The following is a 14,137-nucleotide window of genomic DNA, read 5'->3' on the forward strand; positions in this document are numbered from 1 at the left end:
AAGAATATTCATCACTACACCAATGCTCTTTCTGGAGTCACCTTTTGTGGTTTCTGTAGTGTAGTGGTTATCACGTTTGCCTAACACGCAAAAGGTCCCTGGTTCAAGACCGGGCAGAAACGAGCTGGAAATTTTGAACTTTGCTTTAATGACTGAGCGGTTGTCATCACCGTAGGTTCAGGTCCTCTAGGAACAGCCGGAAAGCGAGACCTTGGACAGAGCAGATTTCCTGCTTTTGTAGCACAGCAGATGAAATTTGCTTACAAAATGAAAGGGGGTCTCTGGTTTTCCACAGAAAGTGGAAGCCTGGCTCTTTCGTTGCTCAGTAAGACTCTGTGCGTGACTGGAAAATTTTCCGTAAAGTACTGGTCACCAAGTTCACCTGTCAGCAAGAGGTCTACGCCCGGAAAAGGCTGGGAGCGGTTTCCCTTCCATTGAGCTTTTGTAGCAAGGCAGATAACAGCTGCTTGCAAAATCACAGGCAGTCTCTGCTTTTCCACTGAATGTGGAAGCCTGGCTCTTTCCTTCATCAAGAAGACAAGAGTAATGATGCGCTTGACTCGAGGTTGCAGCTTGTAATTCCCCACCTCCAAGCGGGAAAACGCAAAGAAAACGCACCCTCAACTTGAAATTGCCATTTGTCAACAGTGGGAAGGTCCAAATTTTGCCTATTACCTGAAGACACTTAACATAGAAACAGATACTCACATATTCAATTGGAGAAAGAGTGAGAGAGAAGAAGCAAGGGTCCAGGTTTATTCGTTCCATTCCACCACACGAGATCCACACAGTTTGAGACGTCCCAAAATGCGATCTAAAAAAAACAGAGCTGAAGCTCTTCTATTTATACAGTTTTCTTAGGGTCAGGATGACCCAGACATCAATATGTTTTAGAAAGAGCCCTCCCCGAACACCATTAGGTTTTCGAAAGAGCCTTCCCATAATACCAATAGGTACGAGACTCAACATTTTGGAGAGACCTTGGTCTCACGGGGTTGGCTGTTCCCATCAACGGTCATCTCACAGGTGCAACTTGCCTCAACTACCCTTATAAACGGCCCGTCTTGGTTCTCTCTTAAAATTAAGGCCTTCGTCTGTGTTACTCCTGACTTTTTCTCATGAGAAAAGAATCCTCCACACCTTCAAGTGCATTATGAGTAAGTTTCTTTCACATTTTTCTGCATTTCTGTTTTATAATGCTTTTTTCTTTTCATATTTGCTCTACATTTCTGTTTTATATCTGGTTATACTGCTTGCAAGTATTTTACCCCCTTTTCTGTACTCCATACTTCACAATATCATTATAATATTCTTATAATCCTTACATTATCCTCATAATATCCTAATACTCCTTTTATTATTCTTATAATGATCTGTTTTACTTCTGTATGTGTGTGCGTGGTGGCATAGGCCTGTGTGTGTGTCTCTTGGTTGACCGTTCACCCACGCTCTGAGGCCTGCCGCACTTAATCAAATACATGCATGGATTGCGCCTTACTTATCTGTGTGTGTTGTGTCTTAGGTGAACGTCAGCCCAGTGAATTCTCAATAAAATTACATATTACTCATACTAGGTCTCCCTTGTGTTTTTCATGTATATTTTATATACACAACATCTCATCTACCAGTTCCTTCCCTGTTCATCGAGCGACGTCGAGTCAGCATGACAGATTCAGAACTCACAAAGTGGCACTTACCTTAGTGGTTATTCGCTTTAGATCAGGGTTGTCCAGTCTTATCCAGAACGGGCCGGTGTGGTTGCAGGTTTTCATTCTAACCAAGCAGAAGCCACACTTTAGTCTATTGAAAGCCAAGATCAGCAGATCAGACAGTTGGAATCAGGTGTGGCTCCTGCTAGATTGGAACTAAAACCTGAAGATTGGACAACGCTGCTTAAGACCAATCAGCATATAGACATAATTGCTTATTAAATATAAAACATTGACTATATAGATGGCTGATTGTGGAAAATGTACACCTCTCATCACAGTTTGCATGCAAGCTTGTCGCTAACAAAAGACATACACGTACAAACCGCATCTTCTTACATTTTCGCCCCTGTTCACAGGTCGTGCCCTGATGGATAATGATGTGTTAAACAGCAAAGAACCACTATCAGTACAAGTGGGAAGCAGGAAGAGTTCTAGGAGGCCTGCAGAGAAGCCTATGGCACATTCTGTTGACCAATTTATTTTCAGGTAGGTGATTCCTTCATTCTGTGCCAACTACCATAAAGTACCGCAAGTAGCTACCGGTTTCAATCCGTGCATGGGCCAGGTATCAAGCCCGGGTCAGCTGCTTGGAAGACACCTATGCTCACCACTATACCACCAATGCCGCGTTGTGCAATTCAACTGTGGTGAACAAAAGTTTAAGTATGTGCGTTTCTCATCAGCAGACCATCGTCAACAGCCAAAGAGCTTCACTGTCCGTGGTTTCTGTAGTGTACTGGATATCCTGTTTGCCTCACCTGCAAAGGCCAGTTGCAGATAGGTGTAGGTGGCAAACACATCCAAATCACCAGGCAAAAAAACATGAACAAGAAAGAGGGAGAAGGTCGGTTGAACAGCAGAGTTACCAGGGTGACATCAGAATTTGGAAACTTCTAAACCAAAAACAAGATCATGAATTTGCTATTACGTAATAAAAAGTCATGCAGTGAATAAGACACCAAACTGCATGTTTGAAACACAATGTATGTTTGTTTAATAATGAAGAGACAAAATACAACCATTCAAAATGTCAAAATATCCAAATATTTAAATGTTTAATATTAAAAATATGAAACTCCCCATTATGTTTGGTGTAAAGTTGATCACTCGATGCTTTCCGCTGGTTTGTCATTGAGTGTGATTCTCATTCTGAGATGTTTTTGTGATCAGGATGGTTTTAAACCTAATGAGCTCATATTTCACACTAAAAACTGCTTTCTTTTAGTAGCAGAAGGATGAGATGCAGCAGTTCTTTGGTGAAAAGTCAGTTTCAGTTTGTAGGAAATGCCCTGCCCTCCGGGGCAAAACTGTTTTTTTTTAAGCTGATTGAACAGGTGAGAGTTAAAACCACCATTTCAAAGCAAAGTTCAGAAGGCTATAGATAAGAACAAAGAATGATCACCTTAAGGGTTTCAGGTGACTGGAGACATTGTTGCATGCCTGGATGTGAGCACCACCTGCAGGACAAATGGACAACACAACCCATTACAAAACAAAATCAATGATGTGTACACATTATATGGCATCATCAGCATTCACAGAAAACCTGTCATTTCTCAGCTCAGTTATGAAGTTTCTCACCTCTGAAGCAGGGGATCCAGAAGCTCCTGGTGATTATAATAGAGCTGGAGCAGGTTAGGAGGCAGACATATGCACACAGCACTTCCCAATTCCCCAGCACCTACAGCTAGATAGGAGACAGGGAGAGAACAAAATCAGTTTCACTACATACAATATACTATATACAGTGCATCCGGAAAGTATTCGGAGCACTTCGCTTTTTCCACATTGTTATGTTACACCCGTATTACCACATGGATTAAATTCATTATTTTCTTCAAAATTCTACAGACAATACACCATAATGACAACGTGAAAAGTTGGAAATCTTAATGAGTGAAATTTATGAAAAATAAAAAAAACAACAAAAAAAAGCACATGTTCATAAGTATTCACAGCCTTTGCTCAATACTTTGAAGCACCTTTGGCACCAATTACAGCTTCGTCTTTTCGAGAATGATGCTATAAGCTTGGCACACCTATTTTTGGACAGTTTCTCCCATTCTTCTTTGCAGGACCTCTCAAGCTCCATCAGGTTGGATGGGGAGCATCAGTGCACAGCCATTTTCAGATTTCTGATAAATCTATTTCCTTAGAAAGCTATTAGCCTTTTTCCTAATATGGATCATGCTTGTGTTAATCCACTTTTAATTAGGGCTCTATTGTTTAAGATATTTAAAAATAAATGTTTTATGCTTGTTTATTTTACAATTAACACTGACCATGAGCAGAGAGCTTACATTTAACTGTATGACAGACTTCCATGAGCAGAGAGCTTACATTTAACTGTATGATTAAAGCCCCACAGCGCGCTGCTTAAAGGGGAACTCTTTCATGTTGTGTTTATGGGGTATTGTATACAATTTTGAGGAAAATAATGAATTTAATCCATTTTGGAATAAGGCTGTAACAACAAAATGTGGAAAACGTGAAGCGCTGTCACTACTTTTTGGATGCACTGTACATGTGAAGTTCAAGTGATCAAGGTTTCCATGTTTTGGCAGAACTGTGTTTCAATCATTTAACAGGTTAGATATGAGAACTCAGCTTTGTGGCCAATCTGATAAATCACCTCACAAATTAAATGGTAAATCTCTTCATTTAAATTAACGTCAGTTGTAGAGGTGTACGGTCAGGTCAACTTTCAATCAGATAACATGTGGTGGAACCCATGGGTCAAATGTAGCTAAGTGAGTTTGTGATGGGGAGGGAAGGGTGGGGGCAAATGAAGCACATACCCTTGAGCTCAGGCGGAATGGGAACTCCAGTGAGATGGTGGAAGAACAGTGCGGCTCCTCTGAGGAAGGGCAGGATGCCTGCCTTTACACAACGCCAGAGATGCCAACCTGAACTAGTCTCACGCAGGCTACTAAGACACACATGCACGTGTTAAGATCATTTCTACAGCACTGTAAATGAAAGCTCTGTGACTGAAGTCAAAACAATAATTTTCCCAGGCTCACAAAGGAGTTTTTGATGAATGGGTGTGAGAGCACTCATGGGATTGATGTACTACTACGAATAATAATTTTGCTGTCTCACCAGCCTACATGAGTCCTTAATGTGTTACTGAAGACAGACACTCTCTTCCTGCTCCCGCTCCACTCCTTCACGCTCCTGCTCCATGGTCAGCTCCTCTGTGGACACACCACCAATGTTAACGAGGGCTGTCCAATTAACGTGTTGTTAATAAATAATAATAATAATAATAATAATAATAATAATAATAATAATAATAAGCTAATGACCTACAGGTTTGGGCAACTTTTTGGACACCATTAATGAATATTTCTGAACCAAAATCATGTTCCTGGTTGGATGCTCGGCATCTCTAATAAGCAGTAAGTTTTGGCAAAACTCAAAACAAAACTCCAAACTCAGACACAAAACCATTGCTGTTCACAAAACAGTCTACTAAATACTGAAACAGTATAAAAAAAAAAAAAGTTTTAAAAAAAGCCACGTGTACTGCAGCATGTATAGAAACATTTCTTTAGGATTAAATTTAAGCACTTTTTAAAAAATTGTGTTCAAATCCTCCAATAAAAAATCCCTACACAAATCTAACGGTGTTGGCTGCAGTGAATTACTTTGACAGCCCCATTATTGACTCCCACACAACTGTGCCTGACAGCACACTCAATAAAAACATCCCAAAAGAACATTCATACTGACAAACACGTTATTACTCATTTGTAAGAACGAGGGTTAATAAACACACACAAATGACAACATAACACAGATCACCTTCTATTGTTAAGTTGTACTTGCTCTAAGTAGAATATGCTCTAACCTGGCACAGAGGTGAGGAGGATCTGGACCAGGTGAGCAACAATGACCAAGTGGAAGAGATGCAGGTGTGCAGTATCCGCACTAAGCCCTGAGGAGTCTAAGCAGTGCAATGCTGAATAGGACAGCACCAGACTCCCCCGACATACAAACACAAAACATGATGCAGAGACTACAGCCAAAGAAACCACAGACACTGACCTGTTAGATAGACAGGTTTAGATTCTGGACGACAATGATACTTTAATCTGATACGAATATACGTTTAATAGTGTCTAAAGTATCATTTAACAAGCTTGTCAGCTGACCAATAAGTGGAACATGTCCACATCCAGAATGCAGGGAAAACTTTCCACTTGGGGATCAAGAACAAGTGCTGCACGGAGCACGCGCACAGACACAGAGAGTTAAAGAACTAAAAAACTACAAGTGAGAGAAAAATAAATAATGAAATAAATATACCTGCCAACAGTCGCATGAAGTGATTTTGCACAGAGGAGTGAGAGGAGACAGTCCAGCATGCAGAGCCAAACCGAGCCAGGGAACTCAAATAGTCTCCTAAAAAAGGGCACATTTTATGACACTTCTATTTTTTATTATTCAGGATACAAAATATGGATAAATATCACAGGATATAGAAGGAATTAGAACTGAGGAAGGATAACATAATACCTGCAGATATTTGTGATTCAGAATATTTAGTAATGCTACCAAAATTAACCCCGAACATAACTGAGCAATCTTCTAGATATCTTTAGAGTGCGAATGATGCTCAGAAGCTTGAGAGATGATTTGACAGATGCAGTCTATTTTCATTTATATATACACAGTTATATATATGCTTTTATATTTAGAATTACAAGTGAAAAGCAAATCAAATCATCGGAAGAATTTATTTTAGTGTACAATTAACTACTACATCCTGCAAGCAAACAGTGCTTAGTGGAGTATTTTAACAGCACTAACAATACCTCTGATACAGAATTTATTACATCATCACACATCCCTCGAAAGAAGAATTCATTCTGGCATGATAAGTGTCATGTACCGTGGGGAATACAGAAGCAGAAGCGAGCGGCAGGTTCAGGCAGAATAATCCAGAGCTGTGAGCACAGTCCATAGTCAAGAAGCAAGCGAGGGTCAGGTGATCATGCAAACAAAACAAACGGGGCAAGACAGAAATCGTGGTCGGGGACGTAAGCAAAGGCCAAAGTCACTTATGGAATAAACACGGTAGGTAACGCTTGGAGAACGACAGAGAAACTAGTCTGCTGAATGTTTACTTCACAAAGTGTCTCTGATCCAAAGTCTCTTAATAAGCCGTGGAGAGTGGACAAGGTGATTGGCTGCAGGTGTGTGAGATCAGAACTCCAGGGAGGTGAGCGCATGCGTGTGTGGGAAGTGTAGTCCTCAGTGGCCATGTTAGAAGTGGGTGTTGCTTCTCGGGAAACCGAGTCCTGGCTGGGCTGAGATATGACAATAAGTTGGGTTGTCATACCTGTCTACATGGTGTAAGAACAGCTGCCCCAGCACATGATAGGCACACGGGGGTCCTGCTCATTAGGGTGCACCTTAAGGCCAACTTTGTAAGTTGCGGTCCCAAATGTCATCAGCATCTCCCTTATGGAGCTTGAATAAGGGTTGCTATCAAAACACATCACAGATCAGTGTTAAAGACACGCTCAGATACGCAGTTGTGAAAGGAAACCGTGGGTATGCTTACACTGGTGTGTGGTCCAGCCTGAAACTCTCAGGAGGAGGAGAGTCCTCCACAGTCTCTGTCTCACCAGCATCTAAAAGACAAACACCACAATATGACTGCATGTGCACGCATACACACACAAATAAGGAGCACACACACTATATATGATGAGACTCACTTGTTGGCTTGGCTCTCTTATGAGCAGAGTGCAAGGCTCTGATCTGCTGGCACGTTGTATTCAGCCAATGAGCCAAACCTGGCTGCTCACTATTGCTGTAACTACAAACATGCATGCATTTTACTATTTAACCAGAGAAAATGTCAAACTCAATGGGACAACTGGCAAATTTACTGTAATAAACTGGGACAGTGTGACTAAAAACTCTATACGCTGATCTCAACATGGCAAGACATGCAATTCAGCTAAAGATGATATCAATTCCCTTGCTATAAAATATATAAATAAATAAGAGGAATAATGGAATGGGGTATGCACTGTTACAGTGTCATTCTGTACCCTTCCATGGCATTTCATAGGCAAGTTTGCATTGGTTACAGAGCCACTACCACTAATTCGCCAATGCAATGGTTAAAATATTAAGCGGTCCGGATTCAGAGCAACTCCACTTAGAATAATCACAACCACAAGTTTGTATGCGAGTACCTGCAGGTGGTCTCAGTGAGGGGCAGGAGAGGAATGAGTGTTACTGCGACACTTACAGAGTGGACACAAGTACTCCCCATTCTCTACATCGTAACTGGATTGCTCATGCAGCCACTGCGCATCCTGACTCTGGAGTGTCTCAAAGTATCTGTAAGAGAAAATAACTACAAGATTAAGAGACCATTACTTGTCAACCTGTCAAATTTCCATGAGCTTTATATGTACCATGCAATCACAGAAATGACCGAACTGGTCAGATCTATTAAGCAGTGACAAGCAAACTGATCCACTGAGCTGTTAAGCTTGACATGGATGTAGGATTGATGTGGGAACACCATATACTGCTTGTAAAGCTCTCCGAGGTAACATTCTTCAGGAGTGTAAACTGTTGGACAGCACTCCCCTCCATTGAAGAACGGGAACATATGAAAAGTATTTTTGATAGGGAAGCACACAGCACACGGCAGAATCTGACGTCCTCAACAACCGAGCATTGCTGATTACCAAGCGTAACAAGTTCCATCACCTGATTTCTTTAGCTTTTGATACTCACTGCACTTACTCCTAAGGTCAGATCAGGTTAACGTTCTTTGCTTCCCCATGAGGCGCAATAAGTTTACAGACTTTGAAAGTAACACTGGCTTGATCTAAGACAGTGAAAAATAGTCAAGTGCACATAGCAAGCTTTGTTTCATGCTTTGTGTCGATGATCAGCTCACTGTATTGGGTCAAAAAAAAAAATCTGCAGATTGCATATTTAAGCCAAACACATCCAATTTCTATCTACATCTTATCGATCACCACACATCCATGAAGACTTTCCTGTACATCACAGATTAGGTTTTTGACTTTTCACTCACAAAACCTCCCGACTGATTGATTAATATTAGCTAATATATTGTGATTGCTCATATAAATAGAGGTCATATTATTTTCTAGACAAACTATTTACTGTTAGCTGCTGATCTATTGCCTATATCCACAAACATTTGAAAGCAGCAAAACTTTTTATTTGGGATTAAGTAGAAGGCTGTCTATAAGTAACATTTTGCCCAACTCCTCACCTCTGCCAGCAGTGAAAGTGCATGATGTGGCCACAGCTGCCGGTATGGGTACCAAAGGACAGGTCAGGGTGCATGAAGAGGCGATCATAGCTCTCTGTAACGCACATGAATCCTCCAGAAATAAGCACACTGGCTACTCAAACCTATCCACTTACTTGACTTGCACACTGTAAACCATAACCTTACCTGGACTGTGAGGGGGTCTTTTGCGGATCTTGGACATGACCGTAGAGCGTTGGACAAAGGCAGCGAGCACCATGGCGGCGCCATCAGGTAGGATCTCCTGCGCTTCGTGACACAGGATACGCATCTCCATCTGCCTCCTCTCTCCTCCTCTGGCACGCCAACGACGAGGTCCCACACACACCAGAGCACTGTCACATGAACTGGGGCTGTACCAAGCAGAGACGGATGGTTACAAGTTCACTATAACCTTAATTTTATGTTAAGGTACCTCTGAATTTGTTAAAATAATCAGTGTTGAATAAATGGGTTCATCTTTTTTTAATCACCAGGAAATTGCTAAAAATGGCCTAGGATCCTCTCGACTCATTTACCCCAACAGAAAATGCTCTAAATGAATATGCAAGATAAAGAGTTTAAGGATGGGAATTTACTTATGTTATGTGAAGACCACCATTATATGCAAGAACTTTTAGGACAAACAACAGACAACTGCTCAGCAAAGTCAAGGAAGTGTTGATGCATGCATTTACTGACATAAATGTACTGACTGGATATTGAGAATACAATACAAGTTGACTTATTAAGAACACTGCGTCACTACGAGCATGCTTAGGTACCTATGCTCTGCTGATGTAGAGGCTGAGGCATCCAGATCCTCTGAATCCTGCGTGAGCAGATCTATGTACTTACTGATAAAATGACTCTGGCTCTCTAATGTTTGAGCCATGGTCTTTTTCCAGCACAGTTCAGCTTTCCTTTTTCTCTCTGCTTTGTCTTTGTCCCACACAGTCTGCAACACACACACACACACACACACACACACACACACACACACACACACACACACACACACACACACACACACACACACACACACACACACACACACACACACACACACACGTAGATTTAAGCTCTTCAACACTTTAAAGGGTAATGGTTAATATGTCAGTGGAATAGAAAGTTGCTCAAAGTCTGAGCTCCTTGTGACAGTGCCCTGTTCCTTCACAGGGAGGTGCAGCAGCTGTGCACTCACGCATCGTCCATATAGTAGGATTCAGTCATTATCTACATCATTTAATTCACTTGAGTGACACCTGTTTATAATAGTTTCACATAAAATCACAAATATTATGGCTTTAAAATGCAACTCATACAAAAAATATATATTTTTTAAATAAAAGATATATTTTTTAAATGTATAAAATAAAACTTGTGTCCTATATGGTGGTGTAGTGGTTAGCACAGGGACGGATTTAGTGATTTTGTGACCCTAGACAAAATATAGGGATGGGGCCCTCATTTCAGTGTTTTAACATCAATATTTAAAATTTCAGCTTGTTATTTAGCGTTAACAGCAATAATCAGGCGTGTATGGGGCCTAAAAGTGGCCCTGGACTTTCTGGCCCTGAGCGGACCACCACACCCGGTCCACAACACGCCACTCATGAAGTAAGCATCCTGATGGCATTTTTAGAAAAAACATAATTAATTAGCCAAAAGTAAAAATAAAACGTTCTTAACTATAAGTTTATGCAGCATTTTGGGGCCCTTGCGTTGTAGGCTGATTGGCATCTCTAAAAAATTGCCATGTGTGCAATTGTGCCCTGCGATGGGTTGGCACCCTGTTCTGGGTGTCCCCCCACCTTGTGCCCTGAGTCCCCTGAGAGTCTTGACTCTGTGTAGGAAAAATGGATGGATGTGTCCTGCTCTAAAAAACAAAAAAGAACCTGTTTGACAATGAAAATAATATACTACAGTTTTGTGAAGTACTGGAATATTTGTCAATAACTTGTCAACAAGCTAAAGTGTTGTGTGAGGTGTATTAAAGAATACAGAACACTTGTGAATTTTAGACTTTACTGAAAATCACTTACAAACAAACAAACAAAAAACCTTAATGTAAACTTAACAACCAAGATTTTTGTATGTTACTGTTATTAACCAATAGAGGGAGGCATTGTCTGTCAGTGATTGTGTATTGTCTTTCAGTTATGTTGGACTCATTAAATTTTTCTTCAGGTTGTAAGATTAGATTCCATCCATCCATTTTCTGTGCCACTTATCCTACACAGGGTCACAAGGAGACTGCAGACTATCCCAGGGAACTTGGGGCATAGGACACCCTGGATGAGGGGCAACCCAGTGCAGGGCACAATCATACATACACAACGGAATATTTGGGAATGCCAATCAGCCTACACTACAACATGGGAGTAAACCCTCAAAGCATGGGGAGGACATACAAGCGGAGGTGATATTCGAACCCACAACCCTCAAGGTGCATGGCAAACATGCTCAAGTGGGAGCTGAACATCAGGCCTCTGATTAAAAAAATCAGAGGGTGTACTACCTGTGGCAGCTGAAGTTCAACCTACCAAAGACAATTATGGTGCACTTCTACACCTCCATCATGAGTATGGTGAGTCCATACTCACCTCCTGTTGAGGTCATCTAGTACACTGCTGCCACTGCCAAGGACAAGGACAGACTGCAGCATGTCATTTGCTCTGCTGAGAAGGTGATTGGCTGCAATCTGCCACCCCTTCATTACCTGTACAGGACCCTGAAGTGGGCAGTCACGATTATGGCTGACCCCTCTCACGCTGGACACAAACTTTTCCAGGCACTCCCCTCTGGCAGGAAGCTGCGGTCCATCAAGTCCAAAAACCTCACCCCACAAAAACAGTTTCTTCCCATCGACAAGTGGCCTCATTAACAACACTGAGGTCTCTTATCCGCCTCCATGGACATTTACACATCACATTAATGAACAACCCCACATTGTTGTTTCATATGCGTTACATTAACACACACACATGTCAGACTGCTGTGTACAACACATACTGCACTAATATACAGTTAATGTCTTTATTTTTATTTTCCTAAACCTTCCAAAACATAACTTCCTAACTCTTTCTTATTAATATTGTATTATTTCTTGTATGTACTGTTATTGTTAAGCACCAGTACACCAAGACAAACTCCTTGTACACGTAAACCCACTGTACTTGACAATAAATCTGACTCTGATTTCCAACAAACATCACTGTGAAAGACCGTGCAAAACTATTTCATGCAATTACAAATTTCACCAATTCAAGTAGTTTTCCACAAAAAAAGTACAATAAACTTTGTAAGTTGCATCACACATTATGAAAAAAGCCAGAGATCACGCATTTATGGCTGCAAAAATCTGAAAAAAACTGGAAATCCTGTAAGGACTGATATTGAATCTTGCTACTTTGCATTTCGTGGAATTTCAGAGTAATGAGGTCTAAAGCTGACATCCAAAATGTGTTGTTTTAAAACATGTTCTGTAATGTGTTCTCCACAGTAAACACCTTACTCAACACAACATTCTTTCCCACGAGTACAGGCAGGCACATATCCCTCATGGAGCTTCCAGGAAGTGTGATGATCATTCCCCAGGATACCATGACTGGTGTAGTTAAAGGCAGCAGAGTGCAGCAGCACCATGTCATTGAAAGCTGGAAAGGCCTTTACCACTACGAACAGTTCGTCACTCAGTGTGAGAAAGAGGTGGCTGCATCGACAAAGTGCACCGAGGCTGGGGTGCTAGTCAGGCATGGAGTTATGGAAACATGCTAACTTTATACCTTAACAGCAGCGCACCCCTCACTCACGTACTCCAGTTTTAATCGAAGGTTCACATTTCAAATTCCTGTTGGAATCTTTCTGACCATGTTCATGTACAGTTTGTATAAGATTTAGTTTCACTTATTCCTACTGATTATTGTGAAATGTTTAACAGAGGTACAGTATATTTTGAGATGTTTATATAACCTTTGAAAAGAAATTGTTGGTTTTAACTTTGCTTTCTATTTCTGTTGTAGATTTTTAGCTTATTTATTAAATGATCTGGCAGACAGAAAATGGGAGTGAGAAACTTTTGGTAGGTTTAGTATTGAGCCATAAGTTTTTAAAAAATAATGTTGCAGTGGCACGAAGCTCAGTAGAATTTTCTGCCATAAGTTTAATTTCCCCAAAGTTCTATGATTTTGCTGTAGCAGTGACATTGATTTGGGACATCCATCCATCCAGCCATCCATTTTCCGTACCGCGTATCCTACACAGGGTCGTGGGGGAGCGTGGAGCCTATCCCAGGGGACTTGGGGCACAAGACAGGGAACAGCCCTGGATAGGGTGCCAACCTGTTGCAGGGCACAATTGCACACACACTCACACACATTCACACACTACGGATCATTTGGAAATGCCAATCATCCTACAACACATCTTTGAATTGGGGAGGAAACCAGATTACCTGAAGGAAACCCCCGAAGCATGGAGAGAGCATGCAAACTCCATGCACACAGTGCTATGATAGTTGTTATTATTATTATTATTATTATTATTATTATTATGAGGATCCCGTTGTGTGCTGGAGAGGCTTTTCCAGCCTGTCTCTCTACCACACCTTAAAGCATCTTAACATCACAGGACAACAAATGAAAAGAACTATCAGGAACACCACAGAGGCTGCTGAGAGAGCTTCAAGAAGGCTCTGGAGGGTGATCAGAAAATTGGACACAGGCCAGGTCCAGGGAGTCTTAGGATTAAAGACCCGAAACACCCAGTGACTCCAGGTTCCATCACTAATGTGTCCAAGAGCACACTGCAAGATGTATGAAAAAAACATGATAATATCAATAATAAAATTAATTCATTAATTCCATACAAATCAGAAAAGTTGACTGGACTAGAAAAAACATGCACAATGACCATTCAAGCTGTTTTTTATTTTATTTTTATTTTATTAATTATATTATTTTTGCAGACCCAGCAGATACAGTCAGGTTCATAAATATTTGGACATTGGCAAAGTTATTGTTTTTAAAAATATATATTTTTACCACAGTATATTGGAGTTGAAATAAAATAACATCAGTATTCATTCTTTCATTTTTCCAGTATACTGTGTTCGACAGCTAAAATA

At 40.9% G+C, this 14,137-nt stretch overlaps 4 protein-coding genes, 1 long non-coding RNA gene and 1 other non-coding gene across 6 annotated transcripts in view; 3 read left to right on the forward strand and 3 right to left on the reverse strand.

Moving 5' to 3' along the window:
* LOC108272388 (piwi-like protein 1) overlaps window positions 1–14,137 on the forward strand; it is a 496,438-nt gene that overhangs the window by 244,570 nt on the left and 237,731 nt on the right. The window lies entirely within an intron of this gene.
* The window catches only part of atg3 (autophagy related 3), a gene marked incomplete in the record, with an annotated part of 729,311 nt that overhangs the window by 64,766 nt on the left and 650,408 nt on the right, over window positions 1–14,137 (forward strand).
* On the forward strand, window positions 50–122 carry trnav-aac (transfer RNA valine (anticodon AAC)). Its single transcript has one exon. It is a non-coding gene; the product is annotated as a tRNA-Val (tRNA).
* LOC124626040 (E3 ubiquitin-protein ligase UBR2-like) lies at window positions 2,915–4,772 on the reverse strand. Its single transcript, XM_053684055.1, has 4 exons — window positions 4,732–4,772; window positions 4,511–4,641; window positions 3,294–3,399; window positions 2,915–3,169 (listed from the first exon to the last, which is right to left on the reverse strand). Exons 1-4 carry the CDS (start codon window positions 4,770–4,772, stop codon window positions 3,088–3,090), a joined length of 360 nt encoding a protein of 119 aa, XP_053540030.1. The 3' UTR covers window positions 2,915–3,087.
* Window positions 5,908–6,831, reverse strand: LOC128634249 (uncharacterized). Its single transcript, XR_008397579.1, has 3 exons — window positions 6,610–6,831; window positions 6,024–6,119; window positions 5,908–5,937 (listed from the first exon to the last, which is right to left on the reverse strand). It is a non-coding gene; the product is annotated as an uncharacterized LOC128634249 (long non-coding RNA).
* LOC108261391 (E3 ubiquitin-protein ligase UBR2-like) lies at window positions 6,946–8,066 on the reverse strand. Its single transcript, XM_053684525.1, has 4 exons — window positions 7,928–8,066; window positions 7,442–7,542; window positions 7,285–7,354; window positions 6,946–7,205 (listed from the first exon to the last, which is right to left on the reverse strand). The coding sequence occupies exons 1-4, from the start codon at window positions 8,005–8,007 to the stop codon at window positions 7,064–7,066; spliced, it is 393 nt and encodes a 130-aa protein (XP_053540500.1). The 5' UTR covers window positions 8,008–8,066; the 3' UTR covers window positions 6,946–7,063.

This window comes from Ictalurus punctatus, chromosome 12 (assembly GCF_001660625.3).
Source record: "Ictalurus punctatus breed USDA103 chromosome 12, Coco_2.0, whole genome shotgun sequence".
Lineage (NCBI taxonomy): Eukaryota > Metazoa > Chordata > Actinopteri > Siluriformes > Ictaluridae > Ictalurus > Ictalurus punctatus.